Raw genomic sequence first — 26,116 nt, forward strand, 5'->3', positions numbered from 1 at the left:
TTTTATACAGTTTTAACAAGCAGCAAAGAGCACACAGCAACAGCATTGTTATTGGTGTATTCCCTTGTCCATCTTTAAGAACATCCCAGCCAGGGTAGAGTCTCACATATCTTGATGGTTCCTGGCAGTCCTTGGTGGTGCTAATTGGAGTGAGCTCATAGACATGAGGTAAACAAGATACTGAGGCATGGCAGTTTGCTGCACACAGTCCCTTCATAACCTTGACCTCCATCTCTACAGGTGGCTTTACCAACAAGCCCATGTAGTTTGCTCAGCAACAAGATGGAAGTGGTTTAACTACTTAGTCCAGCACAAAAGCCTAGCATTTCCTCGAGATCTCCCATCCCAAATATTAACCAGGCTCCTTCCTGCTTAGATGCTTCATGGTAAACATGAAGATGACTTATATGACGCTTGTACAATAAGCAAGACTGGCTAGGTACTTCTACCTGCTATGACTAAAATTTGGAGCAGCAGTTCTCCAACATTCTCAGGACCCTTTTGCATTCTTAAAAATGTTTGAGGACAAGACAGGGGTTTACCCTAATTGGGACCTAATCCATCCCTCAGCAAAGTCATCATAAAGCAAAACATCATGTGACTGCCACACTTAGTGACAGCAGCTCTGCCAATTCCATTGATGTCATTAAGCAACTCATCTGCAAACTTTAAAAGACAAATAATGCGACCATGATGTATGATTTCTTGCCAGCTTCCCCATTAACCTTGCTTGCTGAAAGCTGCTGGGACAGTTGCAAATGGCAATCACGTTACTGTAGGATGCAGCAATGATAGCAAAACAAGGGACAGTTGCCAAGTGCCTGAAATGTGATCACTTGATTGTCGGGATACTGCAATGGTTGTAAGGGCAAGGGTTGGTCATATGTTGCTGTTTTTCAGTACCACCATTAGTTCAAACAATCATTAAATGAACGGTCATTGAGTGAGAACTACTTGTATGTGGGTTATAGCTGTCGATATTTACTGTATCAGAAATTAAAACAAAAACATTTTAAAATATTTTTTTATTTCACTTCTCAGACCCCCTGAAAGGATCTTGAAAACCTCCAGGACACACTTGAGAAATGATGATTTACAGCAAAGTTTCCCCTAAGGCCTTTGCGGTGGTTCACAAAATCAAAATTCTTTACCATATATTGAAGATATTTGCAAAAATTTAAAAGAATGTCACTCTCGTTATTTTTGTTAAAAACACATGGTTCTGTGAAAAATATTTTGTTTATGTTAATATCCAATGGATTTAATACTATTATTTTTAAATAATTCGATAAATAAATATTCTATGAGTGCAATCGTTTTATTTTATAATATGGTAAATATTGATAAATGTAACCCACACAAACAAAAGCTCTTTTGCTGGGAAAGATTGAGGGCAATAGAAGAAGGGGACGACAGAGAATGAGGTGGCTGGATGGAGTCACTGAAGCAGTAGGCGTGAGCTTAAATGTACTCCAGAAGATGGTAGAGGACAGGAAGGCCTGGAGGAACATTGTCCATAGGGTCGCGATGGGTCGGACACGACTTCGCAACTAACAACAACAAATAAGTTTTAAAAAGTGGGAAGTTAAGAAACACGGATTTAGAGCACTTTAGAATTGTCTTCTCCTTTGTGGACTCGGAATATTCCTACGTAAGAAAACAGGAGACATATCGTTCTATTTTCTTGTCTCTACGTTATCGCAAGAAGAGTTCTTATTGGCTTCATGGAGAAGGAGGGCGGGGTTGCCGAGGCTCGCCGGCCTGCCGGCGACCAACTAGAGCAGAGGTAGGCAACCGTGGCTCTTTTATGACTCATGGACTTCAACTCCCAGAATTCCTGAGCCAGCATAGCTGGCTCAGGAATTCTGGGAGTTGAAGTCCATGATTCATAAAAGAGCCACGGTTGCCTACCCCTGAACTAGAGCCTGGGAGAGGCGGGGCTTCGTCTTCCTGGCCCGGCGAGAATGGAGGTGGCCGTCTCGCTGCTGGGCCTCTTGCTTTGGGCCTCGGGGTCGGCGGAGAGCGCCGCCGACCCTCCCCGGGACTCCTTGCGAGAAGAGTTGGTGCTCAGTCCGCTGCCTTCCGGCGATGTGGCCGCCACGTTCCAATTCCGCACCCGCTGGGACTCGGACCTGCAGCGTGGCGGCGGCGGTAAGAGCAGAGCTGGCGCGGGGACCCGGGGTGGCTCAGCCGTCGGGTCTTGGCAGGGACTGGGCTGGGCACGCCCGTATTAATGTGTTTTGTGTGCCTTCTGGGCACCCGATCTGTGGATTCCCTGCACTTAGGAGTCATTATGTGTAGGAAAAGGGAGCAGCTGGCCTGTCGGTTTCCAAAAGGAGCTTGAGAAAAGCACCGATTCTCTACCCTCCAAATCCTCTCCGAAATATCGGGAGAGGCTTTCTACAGCCTGCCTCAACTCTCCCCCGATTTGCCGCTTGGGACTATGGTTTTTTATTGATCCCAGTAATTATTGTAACATTTGAAATAGCGGAGAGCTTCCTGTTTCCCCCGCAGCGGGCTGACTTCCTGTTGTAAGTGATCGCTTCTACCTAAAAATGCCGCCTTCTCCAGCTGAGCTGAGCACCTTTCCACCCTTTAGGTTTGGGATAGGATTTCTGGAGTGTGTGGTTGCATTTGGAGGATGTCAGATCACAGGATGCCAGATCTGGAGGATGCCAGATCACAGGAGGCTTGGGGTAAATCAATTTAATAGTCTGAATAATAGCAGCTGTTACTTAGTTTAACTGGAGCATAAGTTGCAGAAGGATACCCCGAAGGTGCTTTTTCAAAAGCCAGCTGGACTTCCTTTGTTTTACCTGGAAGACGTTTTGCAGTTGTTGGATGAAAAGTGAAACTTTTTCAAGGTAAAACAAAGTCCAGTTGCCTTTTGAAAAAGTACCTGTGGGACAAGCATGACCTGGGTGACTGAGAATCTCCACAGATATTTGCAGAGGGATAGGTAAAAGGTGGGGCAGACAGGAGGTGGGGAGAGAAGGGATGCTCTTCTCACTTTGCTTTCCCGTTCCATCTCCATTTTCTCCCAGTCTCCCATTACCGGTTGTTCCCTAAGGCTCTGGGCCAGCTTATTTCCAAGTATTCAGTGCGCGAGTTACACCTCTCCCTCACTCAGGGATTCTGGCGAACGCGGAGCTGGGGACAGCCCTACTTGCAAGCTCCTGCAGGTGCAGAACTTTGGGTCTGGTTCCAGGACACTGTCTCAGAGTAAGTAGGTTCATAGTCTCTGTTAATGTATTTATTTGATTTACGTCTCCAACTGATTTTTTTCCCCTCAATACAAAGCATGTGAAGTAGGCTGGGCTGAAAGAAAGCTTCAGTAAATCTAGTGAGTTACTGAACTTGGGTTTCATGGATCCTGATCTAAAGCCTTAGCCACTTAACCTGCATGGGCTGCGACAATTAAGAACAAATATGTAAAAGTGATATCAGCCTTCCTTTTTCGCTTGGTTTCTTGCATTTGGTCACTTATGTATGCCATATATAGAGAGGATGGTGGGAAATATAATGCAATACATTCCAGAAAGCTGGGAAAGGCTTGATCTGATCATCCATTATTCATGCCCATCATACGTGGGCATAAATTGCACATATTTTAAACCATAATCTGAGTTTGGGGTTCTTTTGGTTTATAGTGTTGTATGAATCCATCATGGGATTCAGGTTTATAAATGATGGTTGATAGTTTAGCAGTGGTATCACATGCTGATATCTTTTCTATTTTTTTCACTAATGCTGTCTCCAATCTACTTGGGTGAGAATATGGGTGAGAAAAACTAATCAGTTATTGTAGTTGGCTGCTGAGGGCGTGACAACCCGTAGAAGGCCTCAGGTGACTGCAGTCCCAGGAACAGCTCTCTTCTGCAGATGCAGTGAGGGAGGAAGAAAAAAGAAACTCATTCACCACCCCAAAAATAAGGCAAACAATACAATATGTTCTAAGCCAGACATGTCAAACTAGCGACATCACGTGACATCACGCAACGTACCAGAGCTTTTTCCCCATTGCCGGCAATGGGGTGGGCACGGTTTCCCAATGACGCAGCCGGCCCGTGGGGTGGCAGTTTGACACCCCTGTTCTAAGCTGAAATCTAGTCATACTTGCTTTTGGATTTCCACTACTTATACTCCAGGCATTTCTCTGCCTCCTTCATTGCTTTCATCTCCTCAATAGACCAAGCAGACCTATAAGTTTGATAAATAAGTCTAGGTCACACAGGATTGAAACGGCCTATGAGTTGAGATGGTTTGACATTGCAGTCCACCATCAAAGCCTCAATCAAGTTTTGATGCCACAGTAAGATGACCTGTAAGCAAATTCTTTGGGATCCAGAAGCTGCCATGGGTGGGTTTCATAATCAGCCCTGTACCCCTCAGTGAATAAATTTTAACCAAATAGTGATTATCCCTAAAAAAGAAGTCATCTATGACTCTTCCATCCACAGACTATTCCCCTCAGAACAAAAATCAAATCTAGGGTAAAACTTGGTGTTTGGAGAAAGATATCATTTGTAACAACCCATGGAAGTCAGTGTGGCTATATACTTAGGAGCTGATCTTGAATGACTAGCCTTAGCATGTATACTGCTAAGCTTGTAAGCCGCCCTGAGTCTTCAGAGAAGGGCGGGATATAAATGGAATTAAAATAAAAAAAATAAATAATAAAAAATTTTGACATATCTATGCACCAACAGATTGAGTACTTGCAATACATTCTGAAAGTTTCAGGTATGCTCACTAGCCAAAACATTTTTAAAAAACCTTTGCCCTCTGGCTTAGGGTGAATCCAGTCAGAGATTATGAACATGGCTTGTTTTCAATAGTATATTACTATTGTGACTGTTAATGTTTGCTTTGTTTCTAGGTAACAACATCCAAGGTTCTGATGTATATTTTTCAAATTTTAGATACTGAGATTCTCTGCCACCAAAATAGCATTAAAATGATGTGTAAATTTACAAACATAGCTTAAAATTTAAAGATGAAATTACTTTAAATGTTTTAGCAAATACATATTTTAAATTTCAGATAACTCCTTCATAAACATATTACAGTGCTTACTATATGTTTTCCTTTTATAGTGTTGACAAAGCTTGGAATGATCTTAGTAACATCCTCTCAGGAATATTCTGTGCCTCTTTGAACTTCATTGATTCCACCAACACAATCATCCCAACTGCATCCTTCAAACCGCTGGGGCTGGTGAATGGTGAGTTTATATTTATTTATTCATCATATTTATTACTTATAAATGTAAAGAGTCTTATAAAATGAATTCTATAAGTGTTCACTAAAGTCAAAATTTATGAATAACAAAAATAGCTTAATGAAAAGTGCTATTTAAAAAATCTGGATACTTGGATAATTGGAAAAAATCATTAAAGGTACTGTGATTGTGGCAATTTACAATATAGACATTCTTTAATTTAAAATGGCCTGCAGCAAAAAAATGGAGGTAATAATTGTTAGAAAACCACAAGGAACAAAAAGGGTTTTAACGGCTTTTACAGACCTCAGTGAAAGTACTACTCATCCTCCCTAGGAAAGAGTTCTCAGCTGAGTTACCGTAGTTGAGGCATTTCCATTTTTCTTCAAACATTTTATAAACAATATTGCTTGTTCAACGGTAGTTTCTCTTTGTCTCTCTCTGCATCTCAATCCCCCAGGACTGTTCTGAGGCATACAAGAAGTACCAGTAATTCAGTAGCAACATCATAACATCATATACCACTACATGTAGGATAATGTTATTTACAGAAATAATAAAAAAGGAAGAGGCTATGTTGACTAGGTTTCAGTAATGATCAAGGCCCAGATTTCTTCAGTATACCCTTGGAATCATGTACATTTACAGGGGATATGCATATGTCTGTAAACCTTCTCACCCAGGCGTTCCCTGCTTGGGGCTTCTGAATGTGCTGGACTTTTTAATTCCCATAATCCCTAGCAAAATCCAGGTTGGGGAAGGTTCTAATCTTTGGCTCCCTCATTCAGTAACAGATCATCGTTTCCTACGATATGCTGTCTTGCCCCGTGAAGTTGTATGCACTGAAAATCTCACACCCTGGAAGAAGCTGTTGCCTTGCAGCTCAAAGGTGAGACGTGTGATAGCTGCAGTAGTTGAGCCTTGAAGCAGCAGCATGTCCTTTGACCCCTGGAATTCTTTCACTCTTGTAAATATTAGTTGGATATCTGCAAGATTGCTTTAGGGGTTTCGCCTCTTCTTTGGTGGGTATGTGTAACTTGGAATTAAATTGGACTGTCATATGTACATACAGTAGTTGCATAGTTCCTAAGCTGCTTTTGGATTCTGCGGAAAAAGGCTTCTTTTTATTTTCCAGGCTGGCCTGGCTGTTCTGCTGAAGGCTGAGCGACTGTTCCACAGCAGTTACCACTCCCAGGCTGTGCACATCCGTCCCATTTGCAGGGTGGGTTTTTGGATGTTTGGTTTGTCTTATCAGCTGGAAGAATTGAGGACAGAATGCCCAAGACTGATAATGCTGTATCTATAATTTTGGTTCCTTAATTAAGTGGAAGATGCTCCTCTTAAAAATTAAATGTAAAGAAAAAATGGGAAAATCAGTCCAAATATTTAATTAGTTCAGCATTCTGTTACCACCATGATCAACCTAATATCTTTGAAAATCAGAATAACAACACTTAGCCTATGATCCACAGCAATTGGTATATAGTGGCAGTTGCCTCTAACACCAGAGGTAAAATATAACCTTCATAAATAGAAATGACTGATAACCCTAACATCCACAAAATTATATGGCAATTCCCTTCAAAATTTCCAAGTTGATGGTCATTGTTATATTTGCATTCTCCAGTTATATTATGGGATTTACTATGAACTAGATTCAGAAGTATTTGCTTTTATCTGACCTGAATCTTCCATCATCAACTTCATTGACTGAGGAGTCCTTGGAGTTCTCCGAGCTTTGTTGTTTGCTTGCAAACATTTCATTACCTGTCTGGGTAACATTATCAGTGCCATTCATTGACTGACTCAGTGATCAAAAGCTTTGTCTTAGCTATTAAGTTGGGTTTTCTGATTTTTCTATTTGTTTTGGTGGTATGTTTATAAGAATTTTATTAGATGTTGGAGCGCATAGATATCAGGAATAAACCTTTGGCTGCCACGATGGTGACTGTTTACTAACAAGCAAAAATATCACCAAATGATATGTGCCCACATTTAAATGCAGGTTGAATAAAAGACTGGTTCTGAACAATTAAAGCTGACAATGAGCAAGTTTAACAAAAATTTCAAAGCAGTTATATAGGGGCTCTTAAGAACCAAAAGAAGGAAGTTCTCTGTATATCTATTTATGTTGGGAAGAAGATCTTATTTATACGTCTTGGGATTTCCCATGTGTAAAATTTGTTTTGCTGGCGTATTTATAATTCTCAGGGCAGATTACTAAATTTGGGGGAGAATGTTGAAATTACTATAGTTTTTAACATGTTAACTTTTTAAAATGTGGATCTTTTTTCTTCCTTTGCCTTTTTCTTTCAGGACAAATCTTGTCTAAGCTTATCTTGGGAACTCAGGCAGATCCTCACTGTTGTCTTTGATAGTTTTGCCAGTGCCCAGGGAAAGAAAGGTAACAGGCTATTACACTCTCTGTATTGTTACTGCTGGTCCGGATTCATCTCTTAGCTGATCTTGTGTCGTTCTCTCTTCAGATTGGTCGCTCTTAAAAATGTTTTCTCGTACCCTCACTGAAGGCTGTCCTCTGGCATCTCAAAGCAAGGTTTATGTTGATATTTCCAGCAAAACCCAGGTAGTTTTTTTTTCCAACCATGTTTGAATATAGATGCAATGTTAATAAACCAGGCACTATTTTTTTAAAAAAATCTGAATGAGGCTAAACAAAAAAACAGGAATTGGGAGACATCAGGATGATGCCACTGGAGGGAACAAGACTTTTTGTTAAGGCTTTGTAGATTTTTAAGTGGTTCTTTTAGGTAAACTAAGTGTTTTAAGCCAGGGTGGAGGGGAAGGAGTGCTCAGTGTAATTCTAAATACACCCAACCAAATTCAGTAATGTGATCTGCAGTATGTGCAACAAAATAATAACAGCTGGGGAGGGGACACAAAAAGTTGCCCTCTCCAGCACAAGATTTATCTATATTTCCATAGTGTAACCGTCTCCTGAAATGGGCTTTAGACTAAGCTCTAGTTGGGTGAAAAAAATCCTGATGGAAGTGTAAATGGACCGACTGGTTATCAGGTGTGCTTCAGGAATTTAGCTTTTTGCAATTGAAATGCTTTATATCTTCAATAATAAAAGCTGATTGTTAGTGAAGGCATACTTTTTTTAATAGTAATGCCATTTTTAGTTTTTGTAGATTTCTTTTTGTAGTGTTGGTACTGTGTAGGAGGTATCCTTGGTGTAGGTATCTCACTTGGTTTTGCTGCTTTAGTGGATCTAAATTGGTAGTTTTTGTTTTTAATTAGTTGATCATGCTTCTGTATTTTTATATGTAAAGATTTATAATTACAGGTTCCATTACATATTCAGTCATTTTAATTGACTTTTGAAATGGTTATTACATGCTCTGTTGAAGAATTATTATTCTCATGGATATTTGAGGATGGAGAAATGTTCAAGTGATTGCCTACACGTGCACACATTCAGCACATAGAAAGAGTACCTGTGACTTGCTGTGTATGCTTTTTCAGCTGTCATATTTCCATGTGCTGCTTAAAAGAGTGTTTCATTGTAAAATTTCCAATGAATTGGGGAACTTGGGCAGTTGTGATTCTGAATACAGAGACTGCCTCAACAGATTGTGTCTAGTTACCTTTATAAACATAAGTTGCTCCGGAACACATACAAGGAAGGAGGTATTGAACGTGTTTTAGCTAGCAGTAGTATAATGAGGATGTGATATGTTGGCACAAGGTAAATGAGTTTGCTTCTATTCACAGGATCAAGAGTTCCTGGATGTTTCCCCAGCTCCTTTATCTGTCTATGAAGCATCAGTCCAGGGAGACAGAAGAACGTATGCAGTTTATGACCTTCTGAATCTAACACTCTTCAACACATCTCGCAACCTCAATGTGCTATTGAAATGGAAACGGCCTCAGGATAATTGTGAGTGATCAGTGATTTCCTGGCTTCCCCATGCTATTTAGTGGTAATAAAGGATGCCATTGCACTATGCCAGTTGAATCTATTAACTAGGACTAATACTTAATTACTCCTCACACACTTCCATGGCCTAATACTTTAGAGCTGAATGTTATCCATGGATATTTCAAAATATTGTTTACTTTGAAGTGGGACACCAGTACAAGATCCAGTGGTATTCCCAACCATCCAGGTAGTGTTTTTTTTTAAAGAGACAGTATGAAAACTCTAGAAATTCAGAGAAGTGTTTATTATCCTCTCATACAAAAGTGTCCAAATCATCGAGCAGTGATTTGGTCACATATTATAAAAAGTAGGAAACAATAGTCCTTGCTTCCAATAGGCAAACAATGGGGAAATCCTTTGTAAGTAAGGAAATGGGAGATTTTCTTTTGAGGTTTAGCTTTAGATGTATTTCATTTGATAAGGGATGCTAAAGCTGACTTTCTAACTTGTCTAATTTGTTTTCTTCAGTGGGCCTGACAGTACCGGTGCTCCATGCTCAGCGCTATGTGAGTGGTTATGGTCTCCAAACAGGAGAAATCAGCACTCTTGTGTATAACACACATCCGTATCGAGCTTTCCCTGTGCTTCTGCTAGAGACTGTGCCCTGGTACCTACGGCTCTACATTCATACCTTGACCATTATTACTAAAGGAAAGGAAAATAAACCAAGTAAGACAAAAATTCTCCCTAATACATGCTTCTTCTAATCCTTTTCTTTTTAGAAAAAGAAATCCTTTGGAGCAGAACAGTGGAAATGCAGAATTGTTGCTCAGTTTTTCCTTTGCTCCACAACCAATTTGTACCCATTGATGCTTAGATCTAGAGGATTGTCCAAGATTACCATCCACCTTTAGGGCTGATTGTTATAATTTTCAGAATGTTGGAAATCTTATGCAGCTGATCTTGAGTTCTGGACTTGTTTAAATCACAGTTCTATATTGTTTCGAAGAGAATCTCTGGCACAATTATTCTGATCCACATAAACAAAAGCTGTCAATTGAGCAATCTGTGTGTGTAACTATTCCATAACATTTATTTGCATTTAGCCATAAGTTTCTGATTTATAAGCCCAGAACAAAGAAGTAGGATGTGTATAATTATTTATTCCAATTGTATCCAAACAGCTGAACAGGATGCCTCATAGCAAGATTAGAGGCAAAATTATTTACAATATTTATAGCCTACCTCAGTCAAGAGATGGGATGATGTACAACAAAGTTACATATAGAAAAAGGAAAAAAATACAATGTACAATTTTAAAAACCTCAATATATACCTAAACCATATAAATGTTCAATCATTTAACTGCCCTTATACTCAAATATTGTTGTTCTGACAGGATTATCTTATTAAGAGTCTGGCCAGCACATTTTGTTCCAGATATAACTTGTACTAGATAAAGGTAACTGTCCTGGTAAGGTTGAAAGTGATGCATAAGCTGAAGGGCTTCTGTGATTGCAACTTTCACTGTTTAAACAAGAAGTCCCCAACTCATAAGCCACCTCTTCCACTCATCCTTATTCACAGGATCAACGTTCCTAGATTGCATTGATGACTTTTGATGACAAGGAAATCCATCTTACTAGATTTAATCCAAGCTACTTTCATTTGATCCAGATCACAGCTTTCAGGCATTGATTCAGAATTTTTTATAGCATCTGCAATGCAGCATAAAGTGGCAATATGTAACAGTGTCATTAACATTTTGGTGAAGCCTCGCTCCAAATTGCTGAATGACCTCCCCCAAGCAGTTTGATGTAGATATTAAACAATGTAGGGGAGAGCAGCAAGTTTTGAGGCAGCCCACATTGGCATTAATAAGAGCTTGAGAGCTGCCACCCATGACTACTGACTGGATTGAGCTGGGCTTGGAAATTGTTGTAATGCTGTGCCCACAACTCCGATCATTCCCGATGACCCAGAAGGATACTATACCATGGATAATGGAATTTTTAAAAATCTAAAAATAATACATGGATGAAATAATTCATGGCTAGTAGCACAGTAGAGGATATCCATTTTGGCAAGTAAAGCAATTTGCTACATAACATGTTTGCTTTGGGTTTGACCTGTATTGATTTCATTAGTATCTTTATACATTTTCTTAGGACAATTAGCACATCATTTTTTAAAGAATTAAAAATAAAAATAAATTGCCTGTTGCTTTGGAAATAGGTCCCACTCTATTCTGTTTGGCTTTTTAGCCAGCCAGTATAGTCCTATACTGGATTTGTTTTTTCACAGATGAATTTAAGATGTTAAATCAGAATCCCGAAGATTCTGATAGCATTCCAAAGGGTTAAAGTGGAGCAGTGTGATCTGCTCTGCAGGGGTGCTCTGCAGATCATCAATATATGAATCTCAAGGAAGGATTTTGTTTATTTCTCTGAAATGCTGATTGTATTTCTTTGGTATTAGGTTATATCCATTATCAGCCAGCACAGGACCGAAAGCGTCCCCATCTCCTGGAAATGTTGATTCAGTTGCCAGCAAACTCAGTCACAAAGATCAACATCCAGTTTGAGAGAGCCTTGCTCAAGTGGACTGAATACACACCTGACCCCAACCATGGCTTTTATGTGAGGTAAGCAGGGACAGTCCTCAGCCAAAGAGTTGTCTGTGCTCCATCCCTTTGAATCCTTGATTGCTTGTCTTCTTTCCTTTCTCTGGTTTTTAGCCCATCTGTCTTAAGTGCCCTAGTGCCAAGCACCATTGCCATAAAAGAGGAAGATGAAGATATAAAACCACTTTTTGCTTCACTGTAAGTCTCTAAACCTTGGCAAATGAAGGAGGGTGGAAAGTGGGCAATCTGTACAGTTGACATTGCTACTTTATGTACTGCTATTGAACATTGGAAGCTGCTTATATCAGCTTGCATTGTTCAGCCATTTAGTCATTATCTGTTCCCTTCTCCCCAAGATGTTTCTTGCGTATTCTTGTGTATTCCCATCAACTCCATTAGGTAGACCAGACCAGTTAGTCAGCTCCCCAGGAAGGCTATTTTTATTGAGATTGGCTAAAATAACAAAACCTTGACAGTCTGGTTGTGCTATTACCTCCACTCTTATGCTCTGTTGAATGAGAGATGCATCTGCCTTGAGCTGTGCCCAAATGCTACCTTATTGCTCTGAACTTAAAAATATTTCAGCCCGTTTTGCTTAAATTCCTGCATATTTCTGTCAAGGTCACCTTTCTTTCTTATTCTCTACAATCCACCTTGCCACAACTAGTAATCAAGTCTCTTGATTATGATCTGGGTACTTGGCAACAGGTTTGTACTTAAAACCCGTTGCCAAGCATGCCACAATGATTTGATTGCCATTTGCAACCTTCCCTGATGTCTTCCTCAGAAAGGCAGTGGGGGAAGCTGGCAGAGAAGGTCACAGGTTGCAGGGATAGGTCACACCCATCCACACATCCATCCAACTCCTCTGTGTTCACACTACAATGGCATTCACGCACCTTACACACCATCCAACCCACACCATATCCTGTATACCCTTCAGCTGTGCAGGACCCCTGTGTACCGTCCCCAACCCCTGCAGCACCTCTCCTGCACCTTCCCCAACTTACTCAGCATCCTTCCTGACCCACATTGCCCTCTCCAGACCTTTCTGAGCTTGCACCACACCATCATAGCTTTTTGACTGACATGGCACCTCTCATGTACCCCTGCACACTCTTCCCAACCCACAGGGTGCATCTCTTCCCCCACACTGCAGCAGTCACTTACCTGCCTGCTGACCTAAGATATCACCAGAAGGATAGCATCAAGATCAAGAGAATTGAATAGTACCACTCTATGCTGCAGTAGTAAGGCCACACTTGGAATATTACACCCAGTTTTGGTCATCACTACACACAAAAAATGCTGAGGCCCTGGAAAGAGTGCAGAGAAGAGCAATAAAGATGATAAGAGAACACCAACAAAGATCACCAGGAATGGCTGAGAGAACTAGGTATGTCTAACCCAGGGGTCTTCAAACTTGGCCCTTTTATGACTTGTGGACTTCAGCTCCCAGAATTCTTCAGCCAGGCATGCTGGCTGAGGAATTCTGGGAGTTGAAGTCCACAAGTCATAAAAGGGCCAAGTTTGAAGACCCCTGGTCTAACTTAAGAAACAGAAGGCTTACAGTTAAAGGCTTAGAACCGTTTCCCAATATTTGAAGAGCGTCATAGAGAAAAGGCAGTCCATTTGTTCTCCATAGCACCTGAAGGCAGGACAGGAAGAAATGGATGGAACCTCATCAGGGGAACGTCCAACCTGGAACTAAGGAGAAATTTCCTGACAGTGGGAGCAATTAATCAGTGGAACAGCCTGCCTCCTGAGGTTGTGGGTAATCTATTGCTGAAGATTTTCAAGAAAAGATTGAACAACCATCTATTCAGGATGGAATAAGGATTCCTGTGCTGGGCAGAGGGTTGGGTTAGAAGACTTCCAAGGCCCCTTTCAGCCTTATGATTCTATGACTTACAGTGATGGCAACTAGAACAAGAAGATTGCCATTGCTAAGCAGTGTGATGCTTTACGATTGCATGGCTTAGCAGTGCAAATTCCAGTTCCACTTGTCATTGAAAGTCGAGGAGTATCTTTATGGAGGATTTCAGATTGGGTAAGGCTGACGGTAAGTTTGCAGTTTCTTAAACACAGATTTTTTTCTTCTCTTAATTGCTTAGTATTCTAACTAGGAACACCAACACTTGAACTTGGAAGGCTTCTGCATGCAACAGTGCATGTGCTCTGTCACTAGAGTATTTCTTTGCTGATGAAGCAAGACCATAATTGCAGGAGTCATTGTCTTGATATAAATGGGAATGTTGTGCCCAAAATATGTTGTATTCTTATGTGTAATCCCATTTGAATGCTAATATCATATGAAGTAAATGTCCAATTTGTTAACGAAGCCTCATCCTAAATGAAGCTTATGGTAGTTTTTCAAGCTAAAGCACTAGACACAGCTAAAAACACCCAAGGTCTTTTGCCAGAAAAAAAGTTATACATCTTTAATCTTCCTCAGCCAGTGGCACTATCTACCTCACTATAGCAGGTCTCAGAAACTATGGGATCATACCTGTTTAGGACCTGGTTGGAGGATCACCTATGAATTCCAGGACTACTGGATTCCAGGATAGCAAAGTTGAAATTCATCTTGGAGGAAGGCAGTGGTTTATCAGTTCTATAATTTGCCAAGAAAATTGCATTGGTCACCAGAAGTTGGGCTTGACTCAAAGATACCTTTATCTTCACCTCTGATTTTAAGCTTCTGCTGATTTTTATTTCTCAGATTTCCTTCCTTTGATGGCTCCAGCTACTTTGTACGTCTCTACACTGAACCCCTCCTAGTGAATCTACCAACACCAGATTTTAGCATGCCATATAATGTGATCTGCCTGACTTGCACTGTGGTAGCTGTGTGTTATGGCTCCTTTTACAATCTTCTGACCAGAACATTCCATGTAGAAGAACCTAAGAAGGGAGGCCTAGCCAAGCGACTGGCAAACATAATTCGTAAAATAAGAGGTGTACCACCTCTCTGAGGACAGTTGGTGCATGTACTTCTGAAAGCTTTAGGAACTCTCCAGCCAAGAATTGAAGGGCCAACTTGTGAGAAGGTAAATGGTTGAAGCAGGGTACCTTTTGCAAGATTTAATTTATTTTCTTGTTATGAATTGTTTTTCATGGTTGTTGGATAGCTTCCTTCATTGCTGATCTCAGGACTGTAAATAAAAATGCCCAGGGGATAAGCTTACTCTTTTGAAGATGTTTACATTATCTGAAAAGACAACTTCAAATAAGCCAGAATTGCTCTTGAATTTTTATCTCCTTGGTTTTGGTAAAATAGAACCACTCTTATCTCATTAGCTAACTTACTTCAATTGCCCTGTACACGTACTGAGCTTGCACCTTTTAATTGCCACGTGCAACTTAAGGCAGAATTTTTTTTGAGAACAATGCATCAACAGTGTGTTGGTGGATGTAAGAGAGAAGAAACACATAAAATATTAAATAATAAAGATTTGTGCTTGAGGGTATTTTGCACACCTATTTAATTTTGGCAAATTGCTATTTTAGAGGAAAAAACAATTTGAACTACACTGATGCAGTTGTCACTGGAGAATGCAGCTTCTAGAAATCTCCGTAACTATTTGTGACTTAAGAGCATGAGCAACCTGAACAAAAAAATTACTCTAAAACAGAAAAACCATGGTGCTGGACTAGTGATACCCATAGGATTTAGATTAAGATGATAATCTAAATTGGGGAATGAATGCTGTTTGTATGCAAACAAAAATTGTTTTAAAAGATTTCAATATATAGTTGACAAGTGGTATTAAGGTCTTCATAAAGATCATTATTTTAATCAGTCTTCCATGTACCATACTGCCTGATAGCAAAGCAAAAATTTCACCTGAGTGAACCTATAGAAATCCATGCAAGGTATGGAAATTGGTCAAGGGATAGATTAGAAACTTACCAGTTTTTATCCCATGTCCACCAATCCAGTCTGAAAGATATTGTTATTTTGGTTGATGGTGAAAAGCTAAGGAGAATCAGACTTGGATAGTATTTGGATGAGAGACTGCCAGGGAAAACCTAGTCTGTAAATTAGACTGAGAAGTTGAAAAGGCATTCTGGAAAAAGGCAGTGGAAAGCACTTTTGCAGTGTTGTCAAGAAAGTTACAAGTATGTACAGTGGTGATAAAGTTTGTGAATAGCTAAAAAGATTCTGATTAAAGATGCAACACCCAAAACAGTACACTGTCTCATCTTTATTGAACTCTGAGTTAAATATTGCTCATTGTTGATGTCCAGAAGCTGAGGGGGTCTATAGAGAGGAAGAAGCTCACACTAAATCTGAGTGTTATGGATTTTAAAGCCTCCCAGATCTGGGAGACTTCCTCACATGATCCAACAGAGTTTTATGTTAAGCACCATCATTTGATGGGACCAAGAGACACATCTCTGTCGTGGTGCCTTCCCTCTGGAACAGCATACACCTGTGATCCAGATGGCCCAAGCCTTGCCAGCATTTTGTGAAGCACAAGACCTGTTTCCACTTGAGTGTTAGACAAGGATATTAAGTCTTTAAAGGATGATTAAGCAGATAGATGAGTAGCCTCAGAGGCAATGTGCTTTTAGGTTACTTTGTTTGATACTGTTTGGGGTTTTATCAGATATTAGAGCCGCAATTCTGGTTGGATTGAATCTACAAATAAATATTGCAAAGTCCAACTGTGATCTTTGGTCCAGAAAAAAAACTGTTCAAAACCACATTTGGATTTGCATTCAGGTTTTTTTTTAATTCTTTCCAAAATAACTTGCTAGACCTGAAAGGTATGTAAAGTGGAGAGAGTTGCTATTACCTTGTTACAAAGGTAATTTACCAGAACATTCATTTATTCTGTTTGCTGATCCTATTACTACATTTGGGGCTGCAGGTTATTGAATTCATGACCTCAGATGGCTCTCTAGCAAAGGAGTCAAAAACATCTGAAAACTATTAAGATAACTATGTATGAACAGGACTCAGTCTTCCATCAATCTGAAGTCGGTAAAATGAGGACCCAGATTATTGGGGGCAATATGCTTACTCTGTAAACCATTTAGGGCTGTAAAGCCCTACGAAGCAGTGTATAAGGCTGTTATTGCTATTATCTAAATAATGAGCAAGCTATACAATTTGCAAATCACAATCCTGAGTCTCACAACTGGTTTGCAAATCATACAAGAGCTTCCTTTTAGAGCTACATAAATCTGCTGAGTTTCAATATGCCACAATGAATCACAGATTTTCTTATTGGCAGTTCCCATCTTCCACAAATGCTTTCACCAGATTCTCAAGCTTAAATAAAACACTAGGCACTCTCCCATTTCGGTTGGTGGTGAGAGGGAGGAAGTATGAAAATTTTTGTTAATACAAATTGGGGTCTGGTTTGCCTCTGTCATGAACTCTAAACAACCTTTTTCCTTACAATTTATGCCCCTTTTGGTGTCAGACCTTATTTTAATGAGCATCTGATATTATGGGATACAACTAGATAACACGTTTGACTACATGTAACTTGATTTCATATGCAAAGGGGAGGTTACTTTTATCCTGCCCAATCAACTTTCCTCTTGCATTTTCTTTGTGTTAATTATAAAAAGGAATATAAAATAGGTCTTAGGGTTCTCCCTTTTCATAGGGAGATCCCGCTGTATCAGGGTACCCTAATAAACTGCTTTTAAATGATCTTCTGACTCGGTTGCTTATTGGGAAGGTAAACCAAGGCAGAACGTAGAGCTAGATTTGGCTATCAGTACCGGTATAAAGGCAAGCTAAAACTTATATCCGCACATAACACATTTATTTGATAAGTAAATACAAAAACAAGCTACCTCTGCCTAGCATTCTCATTAAAAGCCATTCCATGTACAAAACATTAAAAGGGGTTCAAAACTCCATTCCGATAAAAAATAATTTACCAAAAAACAAAAACAAAAAAACCCAACAACAAACCCAAAGAAAGGTAACCCAACAGCGCCATTACCAAGCAAATGTCCGTTTTTTAAACAAAGCGATTCTTAAATTGCTTTCTCTACTACAAGCAAGGGGACAAAGTTCATAGATTCCCGTAGCAATTTCAGATACCTAGTTAAATGTGGCAAAGATGTTTTCCGGTATCTCTGGAAAAAGTCAAAAGCTTCTGCAAGTAAAAATATTTTTGCGAAGACCATATATAAGAGCAGAGCCTTTTCTCCTGATCTGCTATCTTTCCGCCTGCAAGCAATTAATACGGAGTGAAGTATTCCAAAGCGGTCTCCTCTCCATTCAGATTCCGGTTTGCTCCGTTTCCACCTTATGTGGCCGCAGCCCCAGACAGCATGGAGCCTCTCACCTTTCCAGGGAAATGACCCCCGTTACCGCATGGCGGACGAGAGCATTTCCGCCGCCGCTCCTGAGTGAGGCAGGAGGAAGAGTGGGGAACCGGCTTCACTTTCGTCATCACAGTAGCGCAGCCCTTCGCCTTCAAAGTCCGCGTCTGTCGCACTCTAGTACGTACCTTCCATCCAGCTCACTCCGTTCCCTGCCTACTGCACGGGATTTATAATGCATCTTCTGATTCCAGCCTAACGCAAGGACCTTCCGCCTCGTCAAGAGCGGGGCGGTGGGGCTGTCTACAGCAATGCCTGTTCAGAACGACACTTGATTCTCGGGAACAGCTCGGCGATTTCTGCAGCAGAAAGAGCCAAAACGGAAGAAAAGGCTCTCGCGAAAAGCCAAAGGCTATCCAGACTTTCAGGAGAAGTCGAATTGCGAGCGCTGTAAAAAAACAAAACAAAAAGGCGCTGGGGTGGACGATCCAAGCGAGACAGTTGAAGGTCCTCCGTGAAGCAAGAGACCTGCGAACGAATTAGCGTGGCGAGGAGCGACGGGGCGCTATGGCGTGGAGGGCAGGTAACACAGCTGCCGGCGGCGGTGGTGGTGTGAGGGGCGGCGGCGGCGGTTGGGAGCTGCCGAAGATGTGGAGGCAACTCTCGCCGGGAAGGCATGAGCCCGGCGGGTTCGCTTCTGTCCCTCGACGGCAACCCCGAAAGCATATGTCGTAGCCCTGGGTGCGGGGAAGGGTGTGTCGTTGATTCATGAGCAGGGCTTTGGCGGCGTAGAGAGCGGCGGCGGGAGGGGGGTAAGAGTGGGCGCCTCCATTTGGGCAGGTTTTGTATTTCGTCTGGGCTGAGCGGATCTTTCCCGGATTGCGGTGTCCGTGGCGGCTGATCGGCTGGACCGACCGAACGATCGCTTCTCCTACCCCCCCCACCCCCCCACCCGATCCGTCCCCAGGGCAGGACTCGAGAGGATCAACCTGGGAAGTTCGATTCTGCAAACATAAAAACGGATCGGCAGGAACCACCACCACCACCCACCCACATGGCCGGATCCCGCAATTTTGCTGATGGAAATTCCCTGCAATAATAAGAGAGTGGCTTGCTTTGGGGTTCAACCCTAGTCCTAAAGCAGCTCAGGCAGAGGAGGGGGGGAAAAATAGGGTAGCCAGGAGTTATAAAGTTATTATTGCGCAGTGTCGGATCTTTCGAGAGACGTCTGACACAACTAGTTTAGCTGGTTGCTCCAAGGCAGGGGTAGGCAACCTCGGCTCTTTTATGACTCATGGACTTCAACTCCCAGAATTCCTGAGCCAGCTTGGCTGGCTCAGGAATTCTGGGAGTTGAAGTCCATGAGTCATAAAAGAGCCGAGGTTGCCTACCCCTGCTCCAAGGGGATAGAAACGTTTGTGGGAAATGGATCCTGTATGGCTGTTACACAAGTGGCAGCGCGGTAGACCCAGGCTTTGGCAAGAGCAGTTTGGTAGGGGCGTCGCTACTTGTGAGCTCCGTAGAGGCGTCTGAAAGGCTGCTGTTGATTCCGAATGATGAGTTAAAGGGGTCATACCTCAACCTGTTATACTTATTAAATATTAACTTTTGTATCATTGTATTTTATTGTTGTTAGCCGCCCTGAGTCCTTCAGGAGATAGGGTGGCATATAAGTCCCAAAAATAAATAAATAATTATCTATCTATCTATCTATCTATCTATCTATCTATCTATCTATCTATCTATCTATCTATCTATCTATCTATCTATCTTACAGAGGTCATCATTATAACTCTGTAAATTATCACTGTTCATGGGAGGCCTTTTCTTATCCGCTCTCAGTCTTTTCCATTATACCTAAGGTGCTTTGGGCATGAAGGACAAACAATACGATGATAGTAAATTTGTTTGTACAAGTGGCAGACTAGTAAAATCTGTCATGTTTTTTGTAAAATGGGAGTTTCTAACAAGGTATTTCGGCATAGGGATTCAGTAATTAGTTTTAATAGTTTAATAAGAGATCCACTAGTACACCGACATGTTCACACAGATTAGAATATACATGGACACTAGGGAACTGAATAAACATTACTGTGCAAGTCTATATTCTCTGTTACAACATAGCACTGAAGAGCTTGAACAGAGGAATTTTTTTCCTTGCTGGAAAACTATGGAAATACTACAGCTACTACAGCTTTTGATAGAAAGCATAATGTATATTTTAGATAACTTTAGTTCCTTGTGTGTGGAAACAATGTTTTAGAAAAGAGGCAAATTATTCCTGCTGATATATTTATGATTATTCTTTCTGTTTCCATATCTGAAGTATCTCCTTTAATTTTTGAAACCAGTTGATGGAGTAGGTAGACAACCATATTGAAGTGCAAGTAAGAAATGCATTTGTAAATCAGATTTGTGTCCATTATATTATTGAGAGAAATGGTATGAGGCTACCAAGATAGTTTGATTCCATAATTGTTGGGATTGTGCACTAAAAATTGTAGTCCAGATGCAAATAGGCAAATCAGAGATGGTAACGATCTTAATGATATTTTGTTATAATGAAAGGCCTTCTCCTGCTTTTATGTGAATTTTACTATTTACCTTTTTGAATTTAAGAGGAGGTTTTCTGTTCTACACTGACAGTTCCAGGGAATTTTGATAATTTACTGTTTCAACCCTGTATATTTTTTCTTCCAGCTGTTTTTCAATTGCCTGATTAACTGTTTCGTACAAAGAATATTTACATGAATGTACTTCTTTAAACATTACTCCACATTTGACAGTAATAATTTTTATCTCCTGGTACCATTTTGGCTCCAATATACATGAATATCTTGATTTTTTTAAAAAAAAACTTTCTAATTTTTTGATGGAGAACCAGTTTGATGCAGTGGTTAAGGCATTACCTAGAATCTGTAGGGATTAATCCAGATAGAACTGATTTGAAGGTACCCCCCCCCCAAAAAAAATTGTTAGTTATATAGAAGTAATTCTTAGAGGTGAATATACTTCACTTGCATTGCTTTTGTGACCTGAATAGTTTGCAGTGTATTGTTTCTGGTACACAGATAAATTTCAACCAGTTGCTAAGGCTCTTGACAAGAAACTGTTTTTTTTTCTTAAGGGAAGAAAGTCTATCTAGCTACACTGAACACCAAAGTTACAAAAAAGGGAAAAGATTTCTCTCAATGAAATTGCATGCACTAGGGTAAGAGATTTATTTTCATTCGTTCTCAGCAAAAATAAAATACTGCTGCATTATTTGATTTTCATTAGCTCCTGTAAAAATGGGGAAATATTTTACTGATATATGGTGGAATAAAAAGGTACTGAAGCCTGTCTCAAGATGAAAATTCTGATTCATAGTATTTCTCCATTTATCTGAAGATTTGTTTTTATTGAAGAATAACTAGTCTCTTTGCCAAAAAGGGAGAAATGCCTTTTCTTTTTATACGTTTCACAGTCGGAAGATCTAAAATGAATCAAGTATTTTATTTAGGTTTTGTTGTTGTTGTTTCTCTATATTCTGTTATCTCTCATACAATGGAAGTCTATAGTTTCTACTCATGTGGCCTGCATTTCTGAAAATTCAGATAACTGAACAAGATTCTTCTGGTTTTACCTTTTTCAGATCTTCTTGATAGCTCATGTTTTTTTGGTAGATTTTGTTTGGGGGCTGCTGCCCTGGGATTTCCTACCAAGACTGTGGGAGAATATTGAATAAAAGCTTTACATGGTTTCTTGTCCCCAGATATTTAGAACAAATAAATGTAAAATGTAGGCCTCTTGATCAGTGTTCATCAAAACTTTGTAGGATGTGGCAAGTATAAAGGAGAACTAGTCGTGGTCTGTTTCATGCCACTCCCAGATGATCTCATGATGTTGGCATGTAAATGTTTCCAAGTGGCAACGAAATAGGAATTACGTTTGTAATGGATGATATATGCTAAAGAATGTGGAGGGGAAAGTGAATAGGCATGAACTGTAAAGTTACTGTTTTCATATTTCTTGTATTTTGTAGTTAATGTAATTTTGATAACTTGAATGCTCCTATTAAATTCTTTCCTGCTGACTTCAATGCAAGATGTAATATCAGATGATCAGTAATATATGTCTAATTAATGACAACACTTAGTGAATCTTGAGTGATCTCAAAAATCTAAACAGAGTAGTACTTGGTAGGAAATCCTAGGGCAGTGTCCCCCAATCTTTTGGGCACCAGTGACTGGTTCCAAGGAGAGAGGTTTTTCCGCAGGCCAGAAGGGGCATGGTTTCGCATGCTGCCTGCATCCCAAAGATGGGGCTTCACTTGTTCACACAGCCCGGTTTCTGGCATGCCACGTCCACAGACTGGGGATTGGTGACCCCTGTCCTGGGCTATACTGAGATTTGAAAAAACTTCTCAGAAGACAGTGACAAAGTACTACCATGTTGTTAGCAAGAAATTTTCATGGACATGTACACAAAACCACTAGGAGTTGAACTGGATGAATCACTTGGTGATCAACATGCAACTTTTATTCAACATACGTTTTTTTGTATAAAAACCAGAAATACTCAGTGTTTTGATGATTCTACATAAAATAGTGAAAAATTGAATTGTGTCAAATCCAAGCTGCTTCTCACTTTAAGAAAGTTTATAAATGAATAGTAGGCTTCTAGTTCCCATGAACATCTATTTCCACCTCTCGGATGCTGGATTCTAACATCAGTAAGGACACATTTAGATGTCTGATTCTTATATAATGATAGATCATTATGTTTGTTTTGTTTAACACGTGATCTAACTTACTGTGCCTTGCTAAATTAGTTGTGAAAAAACCCTCACAGTACAACTCTGTTTTGTTATGAAAATGTCTTTCCAACAGCTGCAGTAATGAGCAAAGCCGTTCATATTGTAGCTGGATTCATGTATCATATTCTAAACTTCACTATAGAGCAAACAACCAACTCATTACCACTTGGCTCCTACATCATGCTTAATGATAATATGAATAAACCATAATTTGATAATTTGATACTAATAAACAATGACTTATAAACCATGATGGTTAGATTTATATAACAGTTTTAATCAAGCTTACCTCAACAGAACCCAGCATGTGTGTTCACAGTTTTAATGGATTCACACAACATTATACCAGGATTTTAAATTTCAGGTTTTTGAAGCAACTATAGCATCCTATAAAATGCTAAGCCTCAGTGTGTGCTTTATTTGTTTTGTTAGATCTATGTCTTGCCTTTCCTGTAAGAGTTCATAGCATTTCCTCTCCCAAATTCCCCAACAGCAACAATCCTCTGGGTAGGTTGAGTTGCGGCAATCTTGTACATAAAGTTGTACATAATAGAAAAATGACAGTGATGCTGCAAATGTATGCTCATTCTATCTACTGTCTTGGAGAAGAAATAGCTAAAATTTTATGTTGCAAGAAATAGTGACTAGGGATTTGGAATAAAATAACATTTAAAGGGATGGGAAGTTCTGGATTTCTGCTGGATTGTATTAGTAAGCAATGCAAATGTAAAAAAATAAAAATAAATTATAATTGTGTTGCTGACCTGTCCTTTTTTCCTCCCTTTTCTGTCAAGATTTACTTGCACATTATTCTCAAGTTTTATGAAGCCTGATTACCTGGTTGGCGAAGAGCTGAATGTGCAGAGGAGAAATTTCATACTGCGACTCGGATTGCTGCCATCGCTGTGACATCCTGATCACCAGGCATCATGTACTGTCTCCAGTGGTTACTGCCGGTCCTCCTCATTCCCAAGCCCCTCAACCCAGCCTTGTGGTTCAGTCACTCAATGTTCATGGGCTTCTACCTTCTGAGTTTTTTGTTGGAGCGGAAACCTTGCACAATCTGTGCCTTGGTCTTCTTGGCTGCTCTGTTTCTCATCTGCTACAGCTGCTGGGGGAATTGCTTCTTATACCACTGCTCTGGTTCCCAACTGCCGGACTCTGCTCATGATCCCAACATAGTTGGCACCTAAAATCTTCTACTTGGTTGCACTTTTTTTTTCCTTTTAAAAGGACGGTTTCATGGGAAGGAGGAAATGTAAGGCATGCGATTGGGGTACATGTTTTGGTTAAAATGTTTCGTTCATGATTATCTGCACTTCCACAATCTTCCTGTACAATTTGACAAAAGTTGTTATTAGTAATAGCTGGCGATGCTGTCTGTTCGAAGGTTTGAAGCAGAGCTGCTAATGGGTGCCATCCCTTCCTTCGGTATTATTGTTTGAGTTGGGCTCTCCCATTTCCAATTTGGTGATGAAGAGACCTGTTGAGTGTTGCTGATATCAAATCAAAAGGTAGCCATCCATCTTTTAGAACATGAGTGTCTGATCTTGTTGAAACAGTTGGAAAGCTGTTTCTCCACCTTGAGTTCAGTAGAAAGTTAGTGCTTCTCACGGTGTTCATATGAAGGGGAACTATCAAGTGCTTACTAAGCCTGACAGCAAAAATCCTAGCTCAAAAATCCCAGAATCATCACGATGCCATTTTGTAATGCAGAGATGCCGAAGCTTGTCTCTCTCCCATCCTTGCCAAACATCTACTTTTTATAGAAGACCCTGAATTGGAAAGAAAGCATGCACTGCTGTAAAGCTTGGGGAATCTTTTTTTATTGTGTTGCTTTTGATTTTAAGCTGCCAGTGTTTCTAGCTTGAAAAAGCACTCGGGAGTGCGGGATGGATCAGTGTACCATGTCTGGTTTCTCCATACCGAGGTGGGGCTGTCAGTGGAGTAATGTGCTGCTTTTTTCTTTTAGGCCAAAAGTATTACATTATCACAAGCAAATGAGCCTGTGTTCACATATATAGGTGGAAGAATGCGACATCTATTTAGACTACATATCTTCATAGGATTCTGTGAAGCCATTTTTCTAGTGGTACCTGGCTCATGGTTTTATTCTACTCCTTTTCTCCACCAAGACTTATTTTCTTCTTTAGGAGCTAATTGCTTGAGTGAAATATAAGGTAGCCCTGAGGAGAAGGCAAACAGATACTTTTTCTGTTACTTTCCAAAGTTATTTTACCGTTTGGCTCCACACCATCTTCCTTGGAGTATTGCTGAAAAGGCATTTTTGTCTCTCAAAGGACATGGAACTGAGAATCCAGTCATGAAACCTCAGTAGTTTTTTTTTAATTATTTTTGTTGGTTTGTTCATTGCACAGCTGTTCAAAAGGTTTAATAAAGCTTTATAAACTTTGGTCTGTGGACTAGTGCCATTTATGATGCAGTTACCTTTTTAACTGGACTAAGACCTTTGCTTTCGCGACAGTTTATCTTTTTCACAGCTCCCTAAAGCCATTTTTATTCTCAAAGTGATTTGGTTGCAACCCAAACAGGTTTTCATGTGCCAATCTAGGTCCTGACCTGCTGACCAATTTCACAAAATGTTCCAGTGACTACGTATCTTGATATGGAAAACAGTAGGGCTTCCTGGGCGATAACATAAACTATTTTTTTTTCTTAATTGGCTTTCTTAATCTTTTAACAGTACAGGTAGTCCTCAAGAGCACAATTGGGACTGGAACATCCTTTGCTATTAAGTGAGCTAGATCTGATTTTACAACTTTTTTGGCAGGGTTGTTAAGCAAATCACAGTCATTAAGTGAATTTGGCATCCTCCCCCCATTGATTTTGCTTGTCAGAAGTTGGCTGAATAGGTTGCAAAATGGCGATTAAGTGACTCCAGGCCATTGCAACCATTATAAATACATGCTGGTTGCCAAATGTCCAATTTGGCTAAAACTGGGCAGACGATTTTGGTGACGTCTAGACTGTATTAATCTTCCTTGTTTTTTGTAAGGTTAAGAACCATGTCAGACTTGCCCCAATCCGATCCCTTAGGAAAGAAAAGACTTCGACTCCATTGGGTTAAAGCAAAGGATTCTTTTACTAAGAGTGGTGGTTACAGTAAAGTCAAGCCAGCTCTGAAATTACCACACTCACTGGAAACAAAATTAAGGTGTAGGACAGCTCCCAGCCCATCCCTACCACCCCCCCCCCACCAGCCCATTTCCAGCCAACTGGAGCTTGCCAAGATCTTTTGAGAACTCTTGAGATGTTGGTGAGGTAATCCGCATATTT

The 26,116-nt window shown here is 40.3% G+C and overlaps 2 protein-coding genes across 4 annotated transcripts; both read left to right on the top strand.

The window, feature by feature from the left end:
* The first annotated feature begins 1,950 nt into the window (after positions 1-1,950).
* Positions 1,951-18,204, top strand: PIGT (phosphatidylinositol glycan anchor biosynthesis class T). Of its 2 annotated transcripts, XM_081324490.1 has the most exons (13): positions 1,959-2,151; positions 2,600-2,696; positions 3,045-3,222; positions 5,097-5,224; positions 6,010-6,110; positions 6,357-6,443; positions 7,538-7,625; positions 7,708-7,805; positions 8,957-9,122; positions 9,633-9,833; positions 11,583-11,748; positions 11,842-11,925; positions 14,450-18,204. In XM_081324490.1, the coding sequence occupies exons 1-13, from the start codon at positions 2,089-2,091 to the stop codon at positions 14,700-14,702; spliced, it is 1,710 nt and encodes a 569-aa protein (XP_081180616.1). In that variant the 5' UTR covers positions 1,959-2,088; the 3' UTR covers positions 14,703-18,204. The 2 variants fall into 2 exon arrangements, with proteins under 2 accessions (XP_081180615.1, XP_081180616.1); XM_081324489.1 differs by lacking the exon at positions 2,600-2,696 and having other exon boundaries at positions 1,951-2,151.
* A 318-nt stretch (positions 18,205-18,522) lies between these two features.
* On the top strand, positions 18,523-25,233 carry BLCAP (BLCAP apoptosis inducing factor). 2 transcript variants are annotated; one of them, XM_081322221.1, is made up of 3 exons: positions 18,532-18,604; positions 21,149-21,232; positions 23,614-25,233. In XM_081322221.1, exon 3 carries the CDS (start codon positions 23,749-23,751, stop codon positions 24,010-24,012), a length of 264 nt encoding a protein of 87 aa, XP_081178347.1. In that variant the 5' UTR covers positions 18,532-18,604; positions 21,149-21,232; positions 23,614-23,748; the 3' UTR covers positions 24,013-25,233. The 2 variants fall into 2 exon arrangements, with proteins under 2 accessions (XP_081178348.1, XP_081178347.1); XM_081322222.1 differs by lacking the exon at positions 21,149-21,232 and having other exon boundaries at positions 18,523-18,604.
* Positions 25,234-26,116: the final 883 nt, after the last annotated feature.

Source organism: Vipera berus, assembly GCF_964194415.1.
Source record: "Vipera berus genome assembly, chromosome: 3".
Classification (NCBI taxonomy): Eukaryota; Metazoa; Chordata; class Lepidosauria; order Squamata; family Viperidae; genus Vipera; species Vipera berus.

Excerpts from the sequence above, each read along its gene's own strand:
- PIGT (XM_081324489.1), top strand. The coding sequence starts at position 1,965 with ATGGAGGTGGCCGTCTCGCTGCTGGGCCTCTTGCTTTGGGCCTCGGGG. Across the intron at positions 3,223-5,096 it reads TTCCAGGACACTGTCTCAGA|TGTTGACAAAGCTTGGAATG; the intron begins GTAAGTAGGTTC and ends TTCCTTTTATAG. Across the intron at positions 11,749-11,841 it reads AACCATGGCTTTTATGTGAG|CCCATCTGTCTTAAGTGCCC; the intron begins GTAAGCAGGGAC and ends TCTGGTTTTTAG.
- BLCAP (XM_081322222.1), top strand. The coding sequence starts at position 23,749 with ATGTACTGTCTCCAGTGGTTACTGCCGGTCCTCCTCATTCCCAAGCCC.